A 17622-nucleotide genomic window follows, 5' to 3' on the forward strand; every position below is an offset into this window, starting at 1 on the left:
ATAAATGTGCACGTAACTAGTCTTGGTGGGGGAAAAAAGAAAAGTGCCTCAGGAAAATCAAACTGCAGGGATTATGATGCAATGTCTGCTTCTCTTGCATGCCGTGAATTCCCAGAGACGCTCACTTGCACAGTTACTCTGTAAGCATATATATTGAAGTCTTGTGACAGCAATGATCATGGGGTTTCTAACTTCTAAAGAAATAGAATGTTCTCCATTTGACGGTCGCATAGACTGTCTGGCTGTGGACATTTGCTGATTCTCACAATGCCCCGATGTTGTGTGCTTTTCTGCATTTACATGCTGCATATTCAGGAAGCTGTACAGGTAGCCATGAGGGTAGATTTGGAAAAATAAAACGGCAACCTTGAACATGTAAAATATTCTTGAAATCCTTTGTACATGAAGACAAATGCAGTAGGCAGTCTACTGGATTGTGTACTACAATGAACAAAGGAAAGTGGATCAGGATGCCGTTTTGAAGGAACATCAATTCACAGACATGCAAACACCAAAGGCATGAAAAAGGTGACCAAAAGGAAAAAACATTTTAGGGGGGGATCCTCCGAGCCCACGCAGAGAATGTTTGGGATTTTAACAGAAATTAAGCAGTCACTGATGGTGTAGCGGTCCACTCACCTGACTTTGGCGCGGGCAGCTCCCACTCCGTGACGGTGCGAATGGTTGTTCCTGTCTACATGTGCCCTGCGACTGACTGACTGTCGACCAGTTCAGGTTGTAGTCCGCCTTTCGCCCGTAGTCAGCTGGGATAGGCTCCAGCGCCCCGCGACCCTAACCAGGATCTGCGGTGTTGAACATGGATGGATAAATTAAGCAATCTGGCAAGTATCGCGCACAAAATAGTTGGTAAATCAGCAATAATTGATCAATAAAAGGGCACGGCGGTCAACTGGTTAGCACATCTGCCTCACAGTTCTGAGGACCGGGGTTCAAATCCCGGCCCCGCCTGTGTGGAGTTTGCATCTTCTCCCCGTGTCTCCGTGGGTTTTCTCCGGGCCCTCCGGTTTCCTCCCTCATCCCAAAAACATGCGTCGTAGGTTGATGGGAGACTGCGAATTGCCCGTAGGTGTGAACGTGTGTGCGAATGGTTGTTTGTTGAAATGTGCCCCGTCCTCGAACAGAAAAGTATTCGATTCAATAGCGTCGTCGCGGTGATGTCAGAAAGCGCCTCCGATAGGTGAGGGGCTATTTTGGTGGACTTGTACTGTAAAATGGAGGAAGTCCTAATCGATGCAGTGTCCCACTATCCCTAGCTTTGGGACACTAAACAAATGATATACTGAGACGTCTCTTGCTGTTGCTCTTCTCCAACTGCTTCAACTAAGCAAAGCCTTTCACATTGAGCAAGTGCGGTGTGAAAAGGCCTTAAAACTCTGGCATTACCCCATGCATTGTTACTTGTTGTTAAAAGGCTTTACAGTCCCAAAATCCAATGATTTTGATGTGTATTTGCATGTACATTTCAAGATACCCGATATAGATGAATTTACATTGATGGAACGTACGTGAATAACTACGAGCATCAACAGCGGGCAATGACAACACAAAAATAAGCAATAAATAAGACTTGAGATTGAAATGCGTTTGTTTGTGTTGTTCTGCGATTGGCTGGCAACCAGTCCGGGGTGCACCCCGCCTCTCGCCCAAAGTCAACTGATGTAGGGTCCAGCTCACCGTGACCCTAGAGAGGGTAAACGGTATAAAAGAAATGGATGGATGAATTTGTGTTGTTTGGGCAGACATGGGTGTGTATAAGTCACTAATTCGAAGACACATTGACAGGCTTTAGCTGTTGTGTGCCTTTACGCTGCACTCGCATTAATTACCACATATATTTAGAAGACGCCGTTTTCCAATGTTAAGATATGAACTTACGTGCATTTTTTCTATTCACGCTGTCTTCAGACATATCCCAATTGTACCACTTCAGAGTAAGAAATCGGAATTATGTGACTTGAACCATGTAGTGTAAAACCATCCAAAGTTAGTGTTTCATTGATTCTATGTTGAACTGAATTATTTCATTTTACGTGTACTAAAAGTAGTAGATCAGATACCACGTAAATACTGCTCCAGTTTCGCTGCTACTGATACTTTTTCATAATTAAGGTCGATGCATCATTGAATTGCTAAATCCAAATTCATTTTCATGACTTTAAGTGTTTCTTATTATTTAATAGGTAAAACCCAGGACAGAATTAGGACACAGTTCATTGGTAAATAGAAAATACTTGAATATCAAAAGAATTTTTTCTGTTGGTGTTTTCTTTTACAGGTTCTTTCATTTGCATGATTTTTTTCATGGGCTTGTATAAATTTGTGGCATTACCACTGTACCTTAAAGCCTTTTTACAAGTTGTACACCTTGCAGTTGTGTCATTTTTGGCCCGAAAATAGAGCCACACTGCGCTTCTCTTCCTCTCTGCCATTCGTCTGCTCCCTATCGCTCCTTGCGCGTGTGCCGGTAGGCGGGCGGACTCAAGCCCGCGGCTTGTTTGCTTGTTTGCGTTGCGCTGCCAAGTCATGTGACGGCACAACATCGAAACGCAGGAGGGAGGAGGAGAAGTGCGCCTGCTGCGCGCTGAGACAGAAACGGCGAGTCCGGCGACCTGGCTGCCACCTCTTTAACATACCCGCAGCAGTGCATACAAGTGCGAAACTGAAGCAACGGTATCAATCTCATCACGCTAGTATCGATCCGATACCAATACTGACATGGTATCGACACTATCCATATTTCGATCGATCTGCCCGACACTATTTAAAAGCTCACATGCTGTTATCGTTGTTGAAGTTACAACTGTTATGTAGCAGTGAATAATAATATAAAATGTAAACTGTCGGGAACTGTGGGAGGAAGCGAGAATTTGAACCACCGCCATCTTCCTCTTGCAGTGAAGCAACAGCACTTACAACTCCACTCATCTATTGTCTCCCGCTTATTCTGTTCACGGTCACAGATGACATCTTGGACTGGTCGACAGTCACTCGCAGGGCCCAAACAGACAACCATTCAGGCGCACCTGTCACTGAGCGGGAATAAATCCCATGCGGGCTGCACATAAATCAGCTGCGTTTACCGCAACATGATCACCAACTTCCGAACAACACTACTTACTGTATTGTATTTGAAGAGGTCTTTTGGGGTCTCTCAATGAACCGAGCTATTGGCTAATTGATTTTGCAAGTGGAAAATGGCAAAGCACGGAGTCTAAGATTAAGAGCCCGAATGCAGCGTACACAGTACGTTTTGCTTGTATTAAAACTCCTTCAAAGTTAGTGGGATGGGCTGAAATATGCGCCACCAGGAACTGAATCCGAATCATTTATATTTGAATTTGAATCGCTAAACTTGAATAATTGCATTAAAAAACTGAATTTGAATAAGACCATTTGAAATGGTATTGTTTAATTTGAAATGTTGCACTGAAAAAACAGAATCTGAATGGTGTAATTTCAAATTGAATTGATTAGTTTGGAACTGAGGTCCATTCAAATTAACTTTTGATTAAAATTATATATTTTTACATTCAGTTTGATCATTTCAGATTCAGTTTGACAAATTCAATTTCAAATTAGTTGTGACAGACATCTGGGTACTTTAGGAACAGCAATAGATTGGCGATACACCGATCTCTTCGGCCAATCAGTGCCTTTGTTTTAATGGTATTTTTATTTTTATCTTTGTTTTTAAATTCTTTTAATCATGTTAAGCACATTGAGTTACCTCGTGTATGAAATATATATATATATATAAAGAAATTTGCTTTGCTTTGCTTTACATTTACTTTCAAGTTTATTGGACTTCAGTTCCAAACTGATAGATTCAATTTCAAGTTATACTACTCCCATTGAGTTTTTCAAAGCAATGTTTTAAATCAAACAATACAAAGTCAAATGATGTTACTCAAATTCATTATTCAAGTTAAGCAGTTCAAATTCAAATCTAAACGATCCAAATTCAGTTCCTGCTGGCAGATATAGTGGCGGTAATTGTACTTAGCTAGCTGTATTTCAGTCGATGTTTCAGGTAGCTGTACCTTACTTAAGTACTTGGTTTTCTGATGACTTCTTACACTTGAACACAGATAACTGTACTTTCTACTCCTTTGTCAAAATAGGCTAGAAACCTTTTCTTTCTCCATCAACAATGTTAGCATAAAAGTTGAGCCAAGTAGCTAACGCTCGGTTAAAAAAAAGAATAATTTCTTTTTTTAAATGACATGGTACCATACCATTGTTTCCCCCTTTCAGTACGAGCACCGGGGAAGTGTTATGAAAAGATGAAGTGTTTGGTGTGCAGAGGATTTATTTTTTTCATGATGCCAAGTTGTGAAAACGTGCAGCATATAACTGCCATTTTAACCACCACGGTCCTTTTTTTTTTTTTTAAACACAAGTAACTTCTTCTTAAGTGCATGTGCGAGCACCCTATTATTGCCACACTTGAGTCCGCTAACTGTGAAGCTGACACCTGTCCTGCCCTGCACAGCAAGCAAGCAAGCAGTCAAAACCAGGAAAAGAAAAGGAACAAACCAAAGTAGAAGTTGTCTCCCCACTCCTCCTCCTCCTCCTCCTCCTCCTCCTCCTGGTCGATAGCTCGCCTTTTCCCTCCTCTCTTTCTGGGCGGATCTTGCGAAGTCCTCCACTCGTCGACTCCGGGCTGGCTATTTCACGCTATTTCTCCAGCTGCACGTGGAAACAATAGCAGAGCGGCTGCACTTTGTCTGTCGGAGGCAATATCGGGCTGCCTGCCGGTGCATGTTTTGCATGCTTTGCTATGTGGCGAGGACGCATGCTGTCACCTGTGGCGCGCGTCGACTCTCCATAAACCTCGCGTGGAACAAGAAAACTCCAACATTCTGCGACAATGACTGCTTGAGCAGCGCTTTTATTACTGCTGCTGTCAGCCTGACTTTCCTCCTCTTCTCCCTCACTTTGAGCTACAGGACACCACTATGGTGGATAAAGGCCCCTTGTTGACTTCTGCCATTATTTTCTACCTGTCCATCGGGGCAGCTATTTTTCAAGTCTTGGAGGAATCCAATTGGAAGCTGGCCGCAAAGCACTATAGACTCCAGAAGGAGCAAATACTTAAGGACTACCGCTGTCTGACGAAAGATGACTTGGACAAAATATTACAGGTATGAATAATTAGTCACTCATTAAGCTGACACTTTCATTTTATGACAAATGAATGATGAATGGGCTGCATGATGGTTATGGTTTTCCCTCATATATATATATATATATATATATATATATACATACATACACGCACAATATTGCTGCGATTGGCTGGCGACCGCTATATTTTCAGTCATCCGTAATTGGTTACCTTTCACGTTATCTGTGATGTGGTGCTTGTGTCCATGCCAACCTAATAATTGTTTTATGTCCCTGTTGTGCTCTTGTAGCTGATAGTGTGTACGTGTATATAGTATGCATATATGCATGGGTCAGCCTTTTTTCATGGGTGTGTGGAGGAAGTTGACCTGTGTGATCTCATTTTAAAAATGGTGCAGTACATGGTGTTCTATTGCAATGTCCAAAGTTGTCAGTGCCAGAACCGCTTGGCTAGTAAAGCGAGAACAAGTGACCTGCGGTTTAACCGTCTCCTTCCAATGAATCCATTAGAAGTGTAACATTCCTATTCCACAGGTGTTTTTCCAAAATGTTTCCACTTCTCCAAGGTGTGGGGCCGCTTTCTTTCCTCCACCAAGACGAAATGTATGTTTTTCCTTGTCAACATTGTTTTGTTTGTAGATTTGTTCCACTTGTTTTCTGCAGTTTTGAGACAGACATGAAGCGAGTCTCAACGTGTCCCCCAGTATGGGCCTACATCAGTATTTGGGAGGTTTATTTCCTGACCCATCCCCCATTTTTTTCTTTGCCTCTGCTTTTTGTATTTGGGGGTCTGAAAAGGATATGACCATGAACCTCCCCCAATTCATTGCACTTCATTAGCCTAATCCCCACAAAGACCTCAATTGAATGGGAATATTAAGGGAGTGAAGATTTTGAAGTGTAATTTAAGTCTGCAATGAAAAACAAAGATCTTTTAGTTTTGTGTTTCGAGAGGGTTTCCAGTACAGCTCCTGACATCAAACTCGGGCATAGTCTTGTTTGTTCCCCTGCCAGGAACCTGTTGGAGAGGCATGTGAAATCTGATTTTTATATATATAAAGTATTCAGCACGGTGGCCGACCGGTTAGAGCGTCAGCCTCACAGTTCTGAGGACCCGGGTTCAATCCCCGGCCCCGCCTGTGTGGAGTTTGCATGTTCTCCCCGTGCCTGCGTGGCTTTTCTCCGGCCGCTCCGGTTTCTTCCCACATCCCAAAAACATGCATGAATTGGAGAATCTAAATTGCCCGTAGGTGTGACTGTGAGTGTGAATGGTTGTTTGTTTATATGTGCCCTGCGATTGGCTGGCGACCGGTTCAGGGTGTACCCCGCCTCCTGCCCGACGATAGCTGGGATAGGCTCGAGCACGCCCGCGACCCGCGTGAGGAGAAGCGGCTCAGGAACTGGATGGATGGAAGTGTTCAGACCCCCTTAAATTTTTCGCTTTTTTTTTTTTTTTTAATATTGCAGGCATTTGCTAAAATCATTTAAGTTCGTTTTTTTCTACAACCCCAATTCCAATGAAGTTGCGACGTTGTGTTAAACATAAATAAAAATAGAATACAAATGATTTGCAAATCATGTTCAATCTATGTTTAATTGAATACACTACAAATACAAGATATTTAATGTTCAAACTGATCAACTTGATTGTTTTTAGCAAATAATCATTAACTTAAAATTTGATGGCTGCAACACGTTCCAAAAAAGCTGGGTGAAAAAGGTGGCAAAAAAGACTGAGAAAGTTGAAGAATGCTCATCAAACACCTGTTTGGGACATCCCACAGGTGAACAGGCTCATTGGGAACAGGTGGGTGCCATGATTGGCTAGAAAGGGAGCTTCCCTGAATTGCTCCGTCATTCACAAGCAAAGATGGGGCGAGGTTCACCTCTTTGTCAACAAGTGCGTGAGAAAATAGTCCAACAGTTTAAGGACAATGTCCCTCAATGTACAATTTCAAGGAATTTAGGAAGTTCATCATCTACGGTCCATAATATCACCAAAAGCTTCAGAGAATCTGGAGAAATCACTGCACGTAAGCGGCAAGGCAGAAAGCCAACATTGAATGCCCGTGACCTTCGATCCCTCGGGCGGCGCTGCATCAAAAACCGACATCAATGTGGAAAGGATATCACCCCATGGACTCAGGAACACTTCAGAAAGCCAATGTCAGTAAATACAGTTCGGCGCAACATCCGGAAGTGCAACTGGAAACTCTACTATGCAAAGTGAAAGCCACTTATCAACAACACCCAGAAACGCCGCCGCCGCCTTCTCTGGGCCCGAGCTCATCTAAGATGGACCGACGCAAAGTGGAAAAGTGTTCTGTGGTCCGACGAGTCCACATTTCAAATTGTTTTTGGAAATTGTGGACGTCGTGTCCTCCGGGCCAAAGAGGCAAAGAACCATCCGGACCGTTATGGACGCAAAGTTCAAAAGCCAGCATCTGTGATGCTATGGGGCTGTGTTAGTACCAATGGCATGGGTAAATTACCATTATGAAACGTCAAATACGACAACGGAGACCCCGGACTGTTGAACAGCTGAAGCTGTACATCGAGCAAGAATGGGAAAGAATTCCACCTACAGAGCTTCAACAATTCGTGTCCTCAGTTCCCAAACGTTTATTGAATGTTGTTCTAAGAGAAGGTGATGTAACGCAGTGGTAAACATGACCCTGTCCCAGCTTTTTTGGAACGTGTTACAGCCATAAAATTCTACGTTAATGATTATTTGCAAAAAACAATCAAGTTGATCAGTTTGAACATTAAATATCTTTGTAGTGTATTCAATTAAATATAGGTTGAACATAATTTGCAAATCATTGTATTCTGTTTTTATTGATGTTTAACACAACGTGCCAACTTCATTGGAATTGGGGTTGTACATTCATGTACACACAGCGCCCCATATTGACAGAAAAAAAGGGAATTGTTGAAATGTTTGCAGATTGATTAAAAAAGAAAAACGGAACTATCACACAGCCATAAGTATTCAGAGCCTTTGCTCAGTATTGAGTAGAAGCAAGCACCCTTTTGAGCTAATACAGCCATGAGTCTTTTTGGGGATGATGCAACAAGTTTTTCACACCTGGATTTGGGGATCATCTGCCATTCCTCCTTCCAATTCTGTCAGGTTGGATGGTGAACGTTGGTGGGCAGCCACTTTGAGGTCTTTCCAGAGATGCTCAATTGGGTTTAAGTCACGGCTGTGCCTGGGCCATTCAAGAACAGTCATGGAGTTGTTCTGAAGCCACTCCTTCATTATTTTAGCTGTGTGCTTCGGGTTATTGTCTTGTTGGAAGGTGAACCCCTGTACTTGGCGACATTCATCTTTCCTTTGATTGCAACCAGTCGTCCTGTCCCTGCAGCTGAAAAAAAAAAACACAGCATGATGCTGCCACCACCATGCTTCACTGTTGGGACTGGACTGTATTGGAACAGCCCGACGGCCAGCTCGAGGAAGGGTTCTGGTCGTCCCAAACGTCTTCCATTTCAGGGTTATGGAGGCCACTGTGCTCTTAGGAACCTTGAGTGCAGCAGAATTTTTTTTTTTTGTAACCTTGGCCAGATCTGTGCCTTGCCACAATTCTGTCTCTGAGCTCTTCAGGCAGTTCCTTTGACCTCATGATTCTCATTTGCTCTGACATGCACTGTGAGCTGTAAGGTCTTCTGTAGGCAGGTGTGTGGCTTTCCTCATCAAGTCCAATCGTATAATCGAACACAGCTGGACTCCAATAAAGGTGTAGAACCATTTGAAGGATGATCAGAAGAAATGGACAGCACCCGAGTTCAATATATGAGTGTCACGGCAAAGGGTCTGAATACATATGGCTGTGTAATATTTCAGTTTTTCTTTTTAAATAAATCTGCAATATTCTGTTAATATGCCGGTGCTGTGTACATTAATGAGGGAAAAAAATTGAAGGGGGTCTGAATACTTTCTGAACCCACTGTGTGTATATATATATATATATATTGTGTGTGTGTGTGTGTGTGTAGCATGCTTAACGAAAGTTTTCCATTAACAGCAGTTCCCTTCCCTTAAAGTCGTCACTGTTTATGGTGCCATCGACTTAGGCACTGAAGAAGCTGTCATAAAGATTTAGCAAGGCAAGGGTGGTGTTCGTTATCCTATCTTTTGCAAATAAATGATCATTATGCAAGTATCCTGCTCGTTGCATTAAATGTTTGCAGCCAGGTGCACATTGCAGTCTCCAAAAGTTTGAATCCCAAAAATATTTGCATGCATTTAGAAAAATATGGATTTTTTTTTTTTTTTTTTTGCCAAAACAATGTACTACCAATATTTCATGTCTTTACATATTAAACAAATGCAGTGTCTTCTGGACAATGACATAAGATCAACAATAGGGCCAGTGTCCTCTAAGTTCATGTATGAAATCCACCATAGACCACATAATGTGCAGTTCTTCGTGACCGAGATTGATTGAGAACCATATCGAAATGAAATGAAAAAGTATTTTCTCGGGAAAGGGAACATACGTTTGTGAGACTCTTCCACCAAGCTACATTGAGTCACCTGCAATGATGCAATCCCTCATTGTTAAATGTGTACGCAACAATGACTTTTCCCACTCTTTTCAACCTGACCTTAAAAGTGCTTGTGCAGTCCAGTCGCACATGACCGGCTCATCACGTTTGCAAGACCAAGTGAAGTCTGCAAACACCTGTGTTTGTCAATGCTGTGTCATTTTCATCAAACAAGGCCCATGGTCAGAGTGAAACCTCCCCAGTGAATGAAGTGTCGCACTGTTTTCTGTGCGAGCTAACTTTGTCATGTGCCTACAGTGCAGTTTAAGCTACATGGCTTGCCTGACTCTCAGTCACTTTCTTTCTTTCCCTTTTCATGCAGTAGTTGCTTGTAACCAAATCCCTGATTTGGCCTTAATTTTTCTCTCATGGATCTATGTTCCTCAGGAAACAATTTAGTCGGAAGAATTCATGAAATTATATTTGCTCTTCCATCACTTCTGGTTCAGTTAAAACAAAACCTGGCACTTTTGTTCTGCTAATGTGTTCCGTTTGGTCAAATGGTAACGCTATCATCTGAACCCTGGTCCAAAACAAGTCTCTGCACCAAATGCTGCACGTACCAAAAGACACAGACCAGTGTTAAAATAAGAGTACAAATTCAATCCTGATTCAAAGGACAGTTGTAAAGGTAAAAAAAAGGATCAATAGAAAGTAACTACTTCAACACAAGAATGCAAACATTTAAGATCAGCTATTGCTAAAAGGTTTTTTTTTCATATTAAGCTACGATACAAACACTTGATATTCAAAGAAATGACGATGCAAATGCATCAGTATCACAATTGAAAAAGGCCGCAAAGTTGCGGGCAAGCAGAGGTATTGATTGGCCTATGTTTTATGTGTATACAGTGTAATGTTTCCAACTTTGTTTTTCCATTTTGAAATGATCGTGCGGCAAACTAGGTTGACACAAATTCTGAGTGCTGCTTATTAGTTTGCTTTTCAATGATGAACTAGTCATAAATGATGTAATAGCTGTACCAGTGGTATTACAAACAGTTTCTCGCATGAACAACCACATTGAAGGATATAATAGCGCAGACTTTGCTGGTGGTCTGTCAGTTTGGGAGTGGGCGGAGCCCTCACAAGAGCCATGCTGGTTGAAGTCGTTAAATGTTAATCAGCTCAATAACGGATGAATAAGAAAGAACAGCGACTGTGTGTGTGGTTTGATTGGTAAAGGCTTGTCATCTAATAAAAGCAACCACTTGCAAACGGCTTTATGGAGTAGTGCGTTCTGCTTTTTCTTGTTTTTACTGCCGACTCCTTTTTTGCGACCATCATAGTGGCGAACGTGACACGGCATAGCATTGCCTTGGCTGCTTCTTTTCATGTTTAGCAGCAAACGTTTCTTCCTGTATTTGGTTAGGAAATACGACCGCACCACCTACATTTTCCAGATCTCGTATGTTTGGTTCATGGCAGGATTGTCATTAGCACAGGCAGTTAAACCTATAACATTGGTTGTCCTTAACGCTGTTTGCAACCAACTGACCTCTGAACCAGAAATCAAATCCCAAATGATATGAGTTCACTCCGTCGATCCTGCCCACGGGCGGCTGTTGCTCCTCGGCTGCGTCGTGCTCGTATGCCCGAAGAGGAAAAATACCTTTTGGGAATGGAGTGGTGTGCTTGACTGCCAGCTGCCAGATAACAGTTGGGTTTTACAGTTGTTTTGTTATCAGAATGGCAGCGGCAGACTCATAAGCTTGCAATTTGGCCATGGTTTCACTTCTTTCATAGTATCAAGGGATCCTTTCTTTGCAATTTTAGCTAGGGCACAGTTAACCTCGTTTGGAGAGTATAATACTCATTGTTAATATGAATAGCACCCTACCTCAAGCCACATTTTTTCCCCTTATTTTTAAATCAATGTAGATCTTTGTAAACTGTATCAAAGTTCTATTTTATGTTACCAATGCTTGTTAGTCATTTAATTTGCGTAGAAAAGTAACAGTCACCAACCCTTGTGACATGGAGGGCTACCAGAAGCAAAACAAGTCATGTGGAGCGCTGCCTATTGGACATAAACTTCATTCATAATTCTAATTGAATTTAGGCAATACATAAACGATGTAAAGCCTAACCCTTAAAATAATCATTGGTATTAATTGAAGTATGAGACTGCATATTGCTGAATTAATATATCCTTGCAACCATTAACAGTGACTTCTGATTGATTAGAAAATCATGTGATTTGTTTTTGCACGTCCGTGCGAATAATAATAGTTTCATTAGCGTTGTCTTCTGTATGCAGAACATTTCAGGAACACAAACATCAGCACCATGAACACAGCAGATGCGCCTTGATGACTCCCTCCTGTCCCCCACACTCGCGTTGCTCTGAACTCATCCTCACTTCACTTTCAGTTGATGTGAGCCATCACTTGATAAAACAACACTACTTTCCTCAATTGAGGGTTGTTTTTAGTCTTTCTTTCCGTGCAACATGGTAGTTTATCAGTAATAAATGTTTGGACAGAGGATCACATTCAAGTTTGGTTCCCTGCCGCATGTTCACAAAGATTGAAGAGGACAGGTGCTCAAGGCACCCAAAAAGGGCACCCGCAGGAAAATCTTCGCCGACGGGGGGTGCTGCTTGACTATGTTTTCCAGTGGGAAATCTTTCGATGTTCAGGGGACAGCCCCGAAGAGCTTTTACGACACTGTGGTCGCAGCCGTCTTTTTCTGTGGCGTGGTCTGCTGGGCATATGTGCGAAGGGACAAAGGAGGCTGGACAAACGGGTCCTGGACTCAACTGAGACAATGGGAGACAGGATTCTGATTATGGGTAAGCGGTCATCCGTGCCGGACAACCCTATAGGACACTCTGACAGCACTGCACAGCTCCTGCCGCATCAGACTTTTACACCCTTGCCGTCTGAATTTTCCCACTGCTTTCCTGGTAAATTAGCACATCAGCGGTGTAACAGCATGGCCGGATGTATTCACCTGTGCCTTTTCGGACAGCTCTGGCCGAAGCGGGACATTACCGAGTGTTCACACAGCTGATGCCGTTTAGACACGGGACTTCGAGCGGGGGAAATGCCAGCCTAGTTTGGGGCGAAAGAGGCTAAAGTGTCAATTATTGTCTATTTTGGGCTGCCCCGTGTGCATGCTTTTTTTGTCTTTGCCTTGTTCTCAGAGTCGTTGTTGCCTAAGATGACCAGAGGCTGACTCTTTGACCTTGTAAAGGCCTCGTGCATTGCAAAGCCTGATCTGCGGTCGCTCATTTATTCACTGGATTACGTTGTTTGTGTGCTTGGTGATATCATCCTGAATATCTGCTGAAGAGCGAGATGGTCAAGATTGCTCAATTGTAGAGACGCATGATATATTCTGACTTTTGAGAACATGTTGACCTCTGTATTTGAAAGCTTGTACTTTGCCCTTATTGTAATTCCTGCCATTCAGCGTTTTGCCTTTCATGAAATTCAGCAGTTTTTTTATCTGGCAGAAGAAATGCCCTTCCCGCTGAAAGCAGTTGAAGGACGTCTTCACGCTATCCTAGTAGTCTGCCAAGAAATCATGTGTGGTGTGTCAGAAAAGTTTGACAATGAGTGTCACAAAAGAGAGATTTCAAATCCAAGCTACAAGTTGTCCCATTTGAAGTATCTCCCTGGAGCCTAATGCACTTTGCCACACCTTTGCGCACTCCTGGAAGAATTGTTCAGAGTTCCCTTGTCATTGACAGTTTCTTTAAAATGACTTCTCTTAATGACCCCCTTGAGCTTCGGAAAGAGGGGGAGAAAAAAATCACACAGAGCCAGGTCGGATGAGTAGGGCGCTTGCTCCGGCATGACAATGTTCTTCTTGGCAAGGAACTGTCAGATGCTCAGGGCATTGCGAGCAGGCACGTTGAAAAGTTTAAAAATGGAAATCGACAATGAGTGATTTAATGATTTACTTTATTTGGTGATGACTGGGATGCCGCTGAGGAACTGAGGGGGGGAAAAAGAGACAGAAGCAGCCCAAAGAGTTAACGCCGTAAGATTTAAATCAACTCGCAGACGTGAAGGATGAAATCAACGGGAAGAAAAAAGTAAAATAGGTGATTCAAATGCAGTGACACTTCCTGGCGCAAATACGAACTGAAAACTTCACCGTTGATGTTTTGAATGATACCCAGTGACATTTTTATGCCGCCGTCCAGTCAACACACATATATATATACACACACACACACACACACACACACACACACACACAGTGACCGAAGGGTCGGTGGCTCGAATCTCTGACTGTCTGCCGTCGGAGTGTCCTTGAGCAAGACACTGAACTCAAATTGCTCCCAGTGGGCCTGGCAGCATAGCAATAGCCTCCTATTGGCTCTGCAAAAGTGCTTTGGGCACTGTGGTGGTGTGGATAGCGCGCTGTACAAGTGCATTCCAGTCACCATTTCACCCCTCATCATTTTGACTTTGAAGGGAATTTCCTCGGTCCGGTCAATCATCCAGTATAGTTTTATTCCAATAAATAAAATCAGCAATAACACCCATGAACCTTTTGCACTAAAGAACTGCCAAGCCAAATAAATGTTCATCGGTTAAAGACCCCACAAAATGTAGTTCAAATCACAGCACTGAGCGATTTAACAGCGAACCCGTGTGTACAATTTTGTGGCGATCGCAGAGAACACGTTGACGTTTTGTAGCGCCAACCAAGCCCGAGCCGTCTTCAGTTGGTGAAAGAACGTGGATTTGTAAGCCTCACGTAGTGTCGGCAACTTGACTTGGGACAACGCTAGCTACTTTTGAAAGAAATGATGCCACATTATATCATTTATTATATCAAGTATTTTTGAATGTCTTACTACTTGAGCATTTGATGTGTGCAGGTGATTTGACGACACACATCCGATGCTCATGGTTTAAGGATGGCTAAAGAAATACTAATCTAGTCTACGTTTTGAAGAACAAATATTCCTTCCCGAAACACCGCGTACTCTGCATAGCTGGTAAGCGACGTCGTTCCGCTTTCCTTCCTGTTTGTAAGCAGGGGTTCGAATGACAACTTGAAACTAAATTCATTTGATCTGCAGTAACTCAGCGGCGACATTTTTTTTTTCAGGAAGTACGCAGCAGTGAAAATCAAATGCATTCCGTTTTCGACGTCACAAATGGATGATTATGTTCATGTTGATTGAATGTATGTATTTTCCTGTCTCGATTGACTTGGAGCGTATAACGGGGTTCATCTTGCTCCCTTTTCGTCATGTTTGTCTCTAGATAGTTTCCGATGCGGCCGGCCAAGGAGTCACTATAACCGGCAGCAAGACTTTCAACAACTGGAACTGGCCAAATGCTGTCATCTTTGCTGCCACAGTTATAACTACGATAGGTAATTACTTTTTACTGGTTATGTAGAATTGTTGGAGAAAGTTATTTTTCCCAAGATGATGTTGAGAAAAGGACTTCTGTTTGTAAATGAAGTATACAGTTCAATGGTCCGTGGTATTGAATTCAAGCTTATTTTTTTTGACTGTTCATTTTGAAGGATATGGAAACATTGCTCCCAAAACATTAGCGGGACGTGTATTTTGCATCGTCTATGGGCTCTTCGGTGTGCCGTTGTGTTTTACCTGGATCAGCGAGCTTGGGAAGTTCTTTGGTGGACGAGCCAAGCACTTTGGTCACTATCTAACCAAGAGAGGATTTTCACTGGTAACTTGATATTTTCTTTATGATGATGTCAAGGCGAAAGACTGTACATCTGCATTCTGAAAGCACAACCTGAACAGATGTTTTCTTTTTTCTATTGCAGAGGAAGGCTCAGTTTACCTGTACAGCTATTTTTCTTCTCTGGGGGCTGCTGATCCATTTAGTCCTTCCGCCTTTTGTGTTTATGTCCCAGGAGGGTTGGACATATATTGAAGGCTTGTACTTCTCATTTGTCACCTTGACTACAATTGGATTTGGTGACTTGGTAGCAGGTATGTTTGGGGGAAAAACATTCGTCTTTGCTATTACAGTAACCGGGAAATTGGAAATCTAAAACAATATATCTGACTGGTCGGCACATTTGCCTCACAGTTCCGAGGATCCGGGTTCAAATCCGGCCTTTTGCATGTTCTCCCTGTGTCTGCGTGCGTGGGTTTCCGCCGGCCGCACATTCCAAACACATGCGTGCTAGGTTAATTGAAGACTCTAAATTGTCCGTTGGTATGAATGTGAGTGCCAATGGTTTTGTCCATGTGTGCCCTGCAATTGGCTGGCTAGCAGTACGTACAGGGTGTACCCCGCCTCTCAACCAGAGTCAGCTGAGATAGGCACACGCACGCCCCAGTGAGGAAAAGTGGTATGGAAAATGGATGGCTAGATGCTGGTCAAAGGCCAAACTATTAGTCGCGGGTAGCTTTATGACCTTTGCCACTTGACATGGTTAGCATCATTACAAGCCGAGGAAGGTAAATGGCTTGTACTTATCCATTCATCAGAGGAACCCTTTATAGCGCGTACATACGTCTTCACGCAGAAATGGACATTCCTGACAAGTTCCTTTTAACATTGAAAGAGACACTCGCTTCGTGTTTGTTGTGCTGAACTTCTCCTTCCGGCAGTTTTTATGACTCTTCATTACAGTATTTGTTTTACAATACCTTGTTGTCGATTAAACGTATTGTTTTTCTGTCTCCTTTCAGGTGTGGAACCCACAAAAGACTACCCTACTCTGTACCGCTACTTTGTGGAGGTTTGGATTTATCTAGGTCTGGCTTGGCTTTCTTTGTTCTTCAACTGGAAAGTGCGAATGGTGGTCGAGGCTCACAAAGCGCTAAAGAAAAGACGCAAGCTACGCAAACTTTCCCTCGATGAGCTGCGGCACTATAAAGAGTCTCACAAAGCTGCGCTTCGTCTTCCGCCCACTCCCAACGATGTCAACATCTTCAGCTTCCTGTCCAAGAAGCAGGAAGGCTACAACGACTTGATCAAGCAGATTGGCACCAAAAGCGACCAGAGACTCAACGCCAGCAAAGGCAACGCCATCAACAAAACCAAAGACATGGCTCGGTCCAAGAGCTGCAATGATACTCCCGTGTTTAATGGCCACACCATCCTGAGTTTAGACCGTTCACCACGACAGAAGAGAAGATATAGTTTTAGTGACCGTGTCACTGTTGCCTTTTCCAAGTCCAAAAATTACCTCCTGGGCTCTGACAATGGTTTGGTGCTAACAGAGGCTCACGGTGATAGGGACGTTGAACTTGACCAGGACCAAATGTATGAGAACCAGCTTGACAAAGATGTGGATCAGGAGAGCGGATGTCGGGGAGACTGTGGGAGAACCGGTCGAAGGACATGGGATTCTAAAGAATACCATTCTCTTACATTCCAAAATGCAAACATTACTTTCATTGATGAGGAAAACTTTCTTGGCAATAATCTGGAGGAGGAGGAGGAGGAGGATGATGATGATGATGATGATTCCAAAGCGAAACTATCTATAACTACATGTGATGAGAACATTGAAACGGTCTCCAAGGAGGAGCAGAGTTCTGAGTCAGATGGCTCTGTTTTTACCAGTGATGTTTCAGAACACAGCCACTCGTACGAGACTCTGGTGGAGGAATATGCAAAGGAAGACAATACGGAACCTTAGTTGCTGTGCAAACAGTCAGCACTGTCTCGGTAGTGAATGTCGATGCTTTGGATGTTTTTCCAATGCCAACTGAAAAGACATCCCATTGCGCTGTTGGGTCTGGAAAAAAGGCTCAACTGCCAATCCAAATGAATGTGCTTTTCCTTCAACTAAAGGTTCTTTTCTTCTCATGAATTAAAATCCCCATCATTTGGGATATAAACACATTTTACATCCTCAATCAATATTGACTCGAGACTTCGTCAGCTGGAGTTGCCTTTTGTAGATGTGCAGTAAAGATTCATCAGGTATTGCTTATCTAAATCCTGTACAAATTGACTGTGT

The 17622-nt window shown here is 43.0% G+C and overlaps 1 protein-coding gene across 2 annotated transcripts in view; it reads left to right on the top strand.

Moving 5' to 3' along the window:
* Positions 1 to 4593: 4593 nt before the first annotated feature.
* kcnk5a (potassium channel, subfamily K, member 5a) overlaps positions 4594 to 17622 on the top strand; it is a 14446-nt gene continuing 1417 nt past the window's right edge. Inside the window, exons 1-5 of one of the 2 annotated variants that reach the window (XM_061794979.1) lie at positions 4594 to 5165; positions 14931 to 15042; positions 15199 to 15365; positions 15466 to 15634; positions 16343 to 17622. The exon at positions 16343 to 17622 is cut by the window's right edge and continues 1417 nt beyond it. In XM_061794979.1, coding sequence (XP_061650963.1) covers positions 4980 to 5165; positions 14931 to 15042; positions 15199 to 15365; positions 15466 to 15634; positions 16343 to 17298 — 1590 coding nt within the window. In that variant the 5' untranslated portion in view covers positions 4594 to 4979 and the 3' untranslated portion in view covers positions 17299 to 17622. The remainder of the gene's footprint in view (positions 5166 to 14930; positions 15043 to 15198; positions 15366 to 15465; positions 15635 to 16342) is intronic. The other variant, XM_061794980.1, reaches the window with a different exon arrangement.

This window comes from Phyllopteryx taeniolatus, chromosome 13, assembly GCF_024500385.1.
Source record: "Phyllopteryx taeniolatus isolate TA_2022b chromosome 13, UOR_Ptae_1.2, whole genome shotgun sequence".
Taxonomy (NCBI): Eukaryota; Metazoa; Chordata; class Actinopteri; order Syngnathiformes; family Syngnathidae; genus Phyllopteryx; species Phyllopteryx taeniolatus.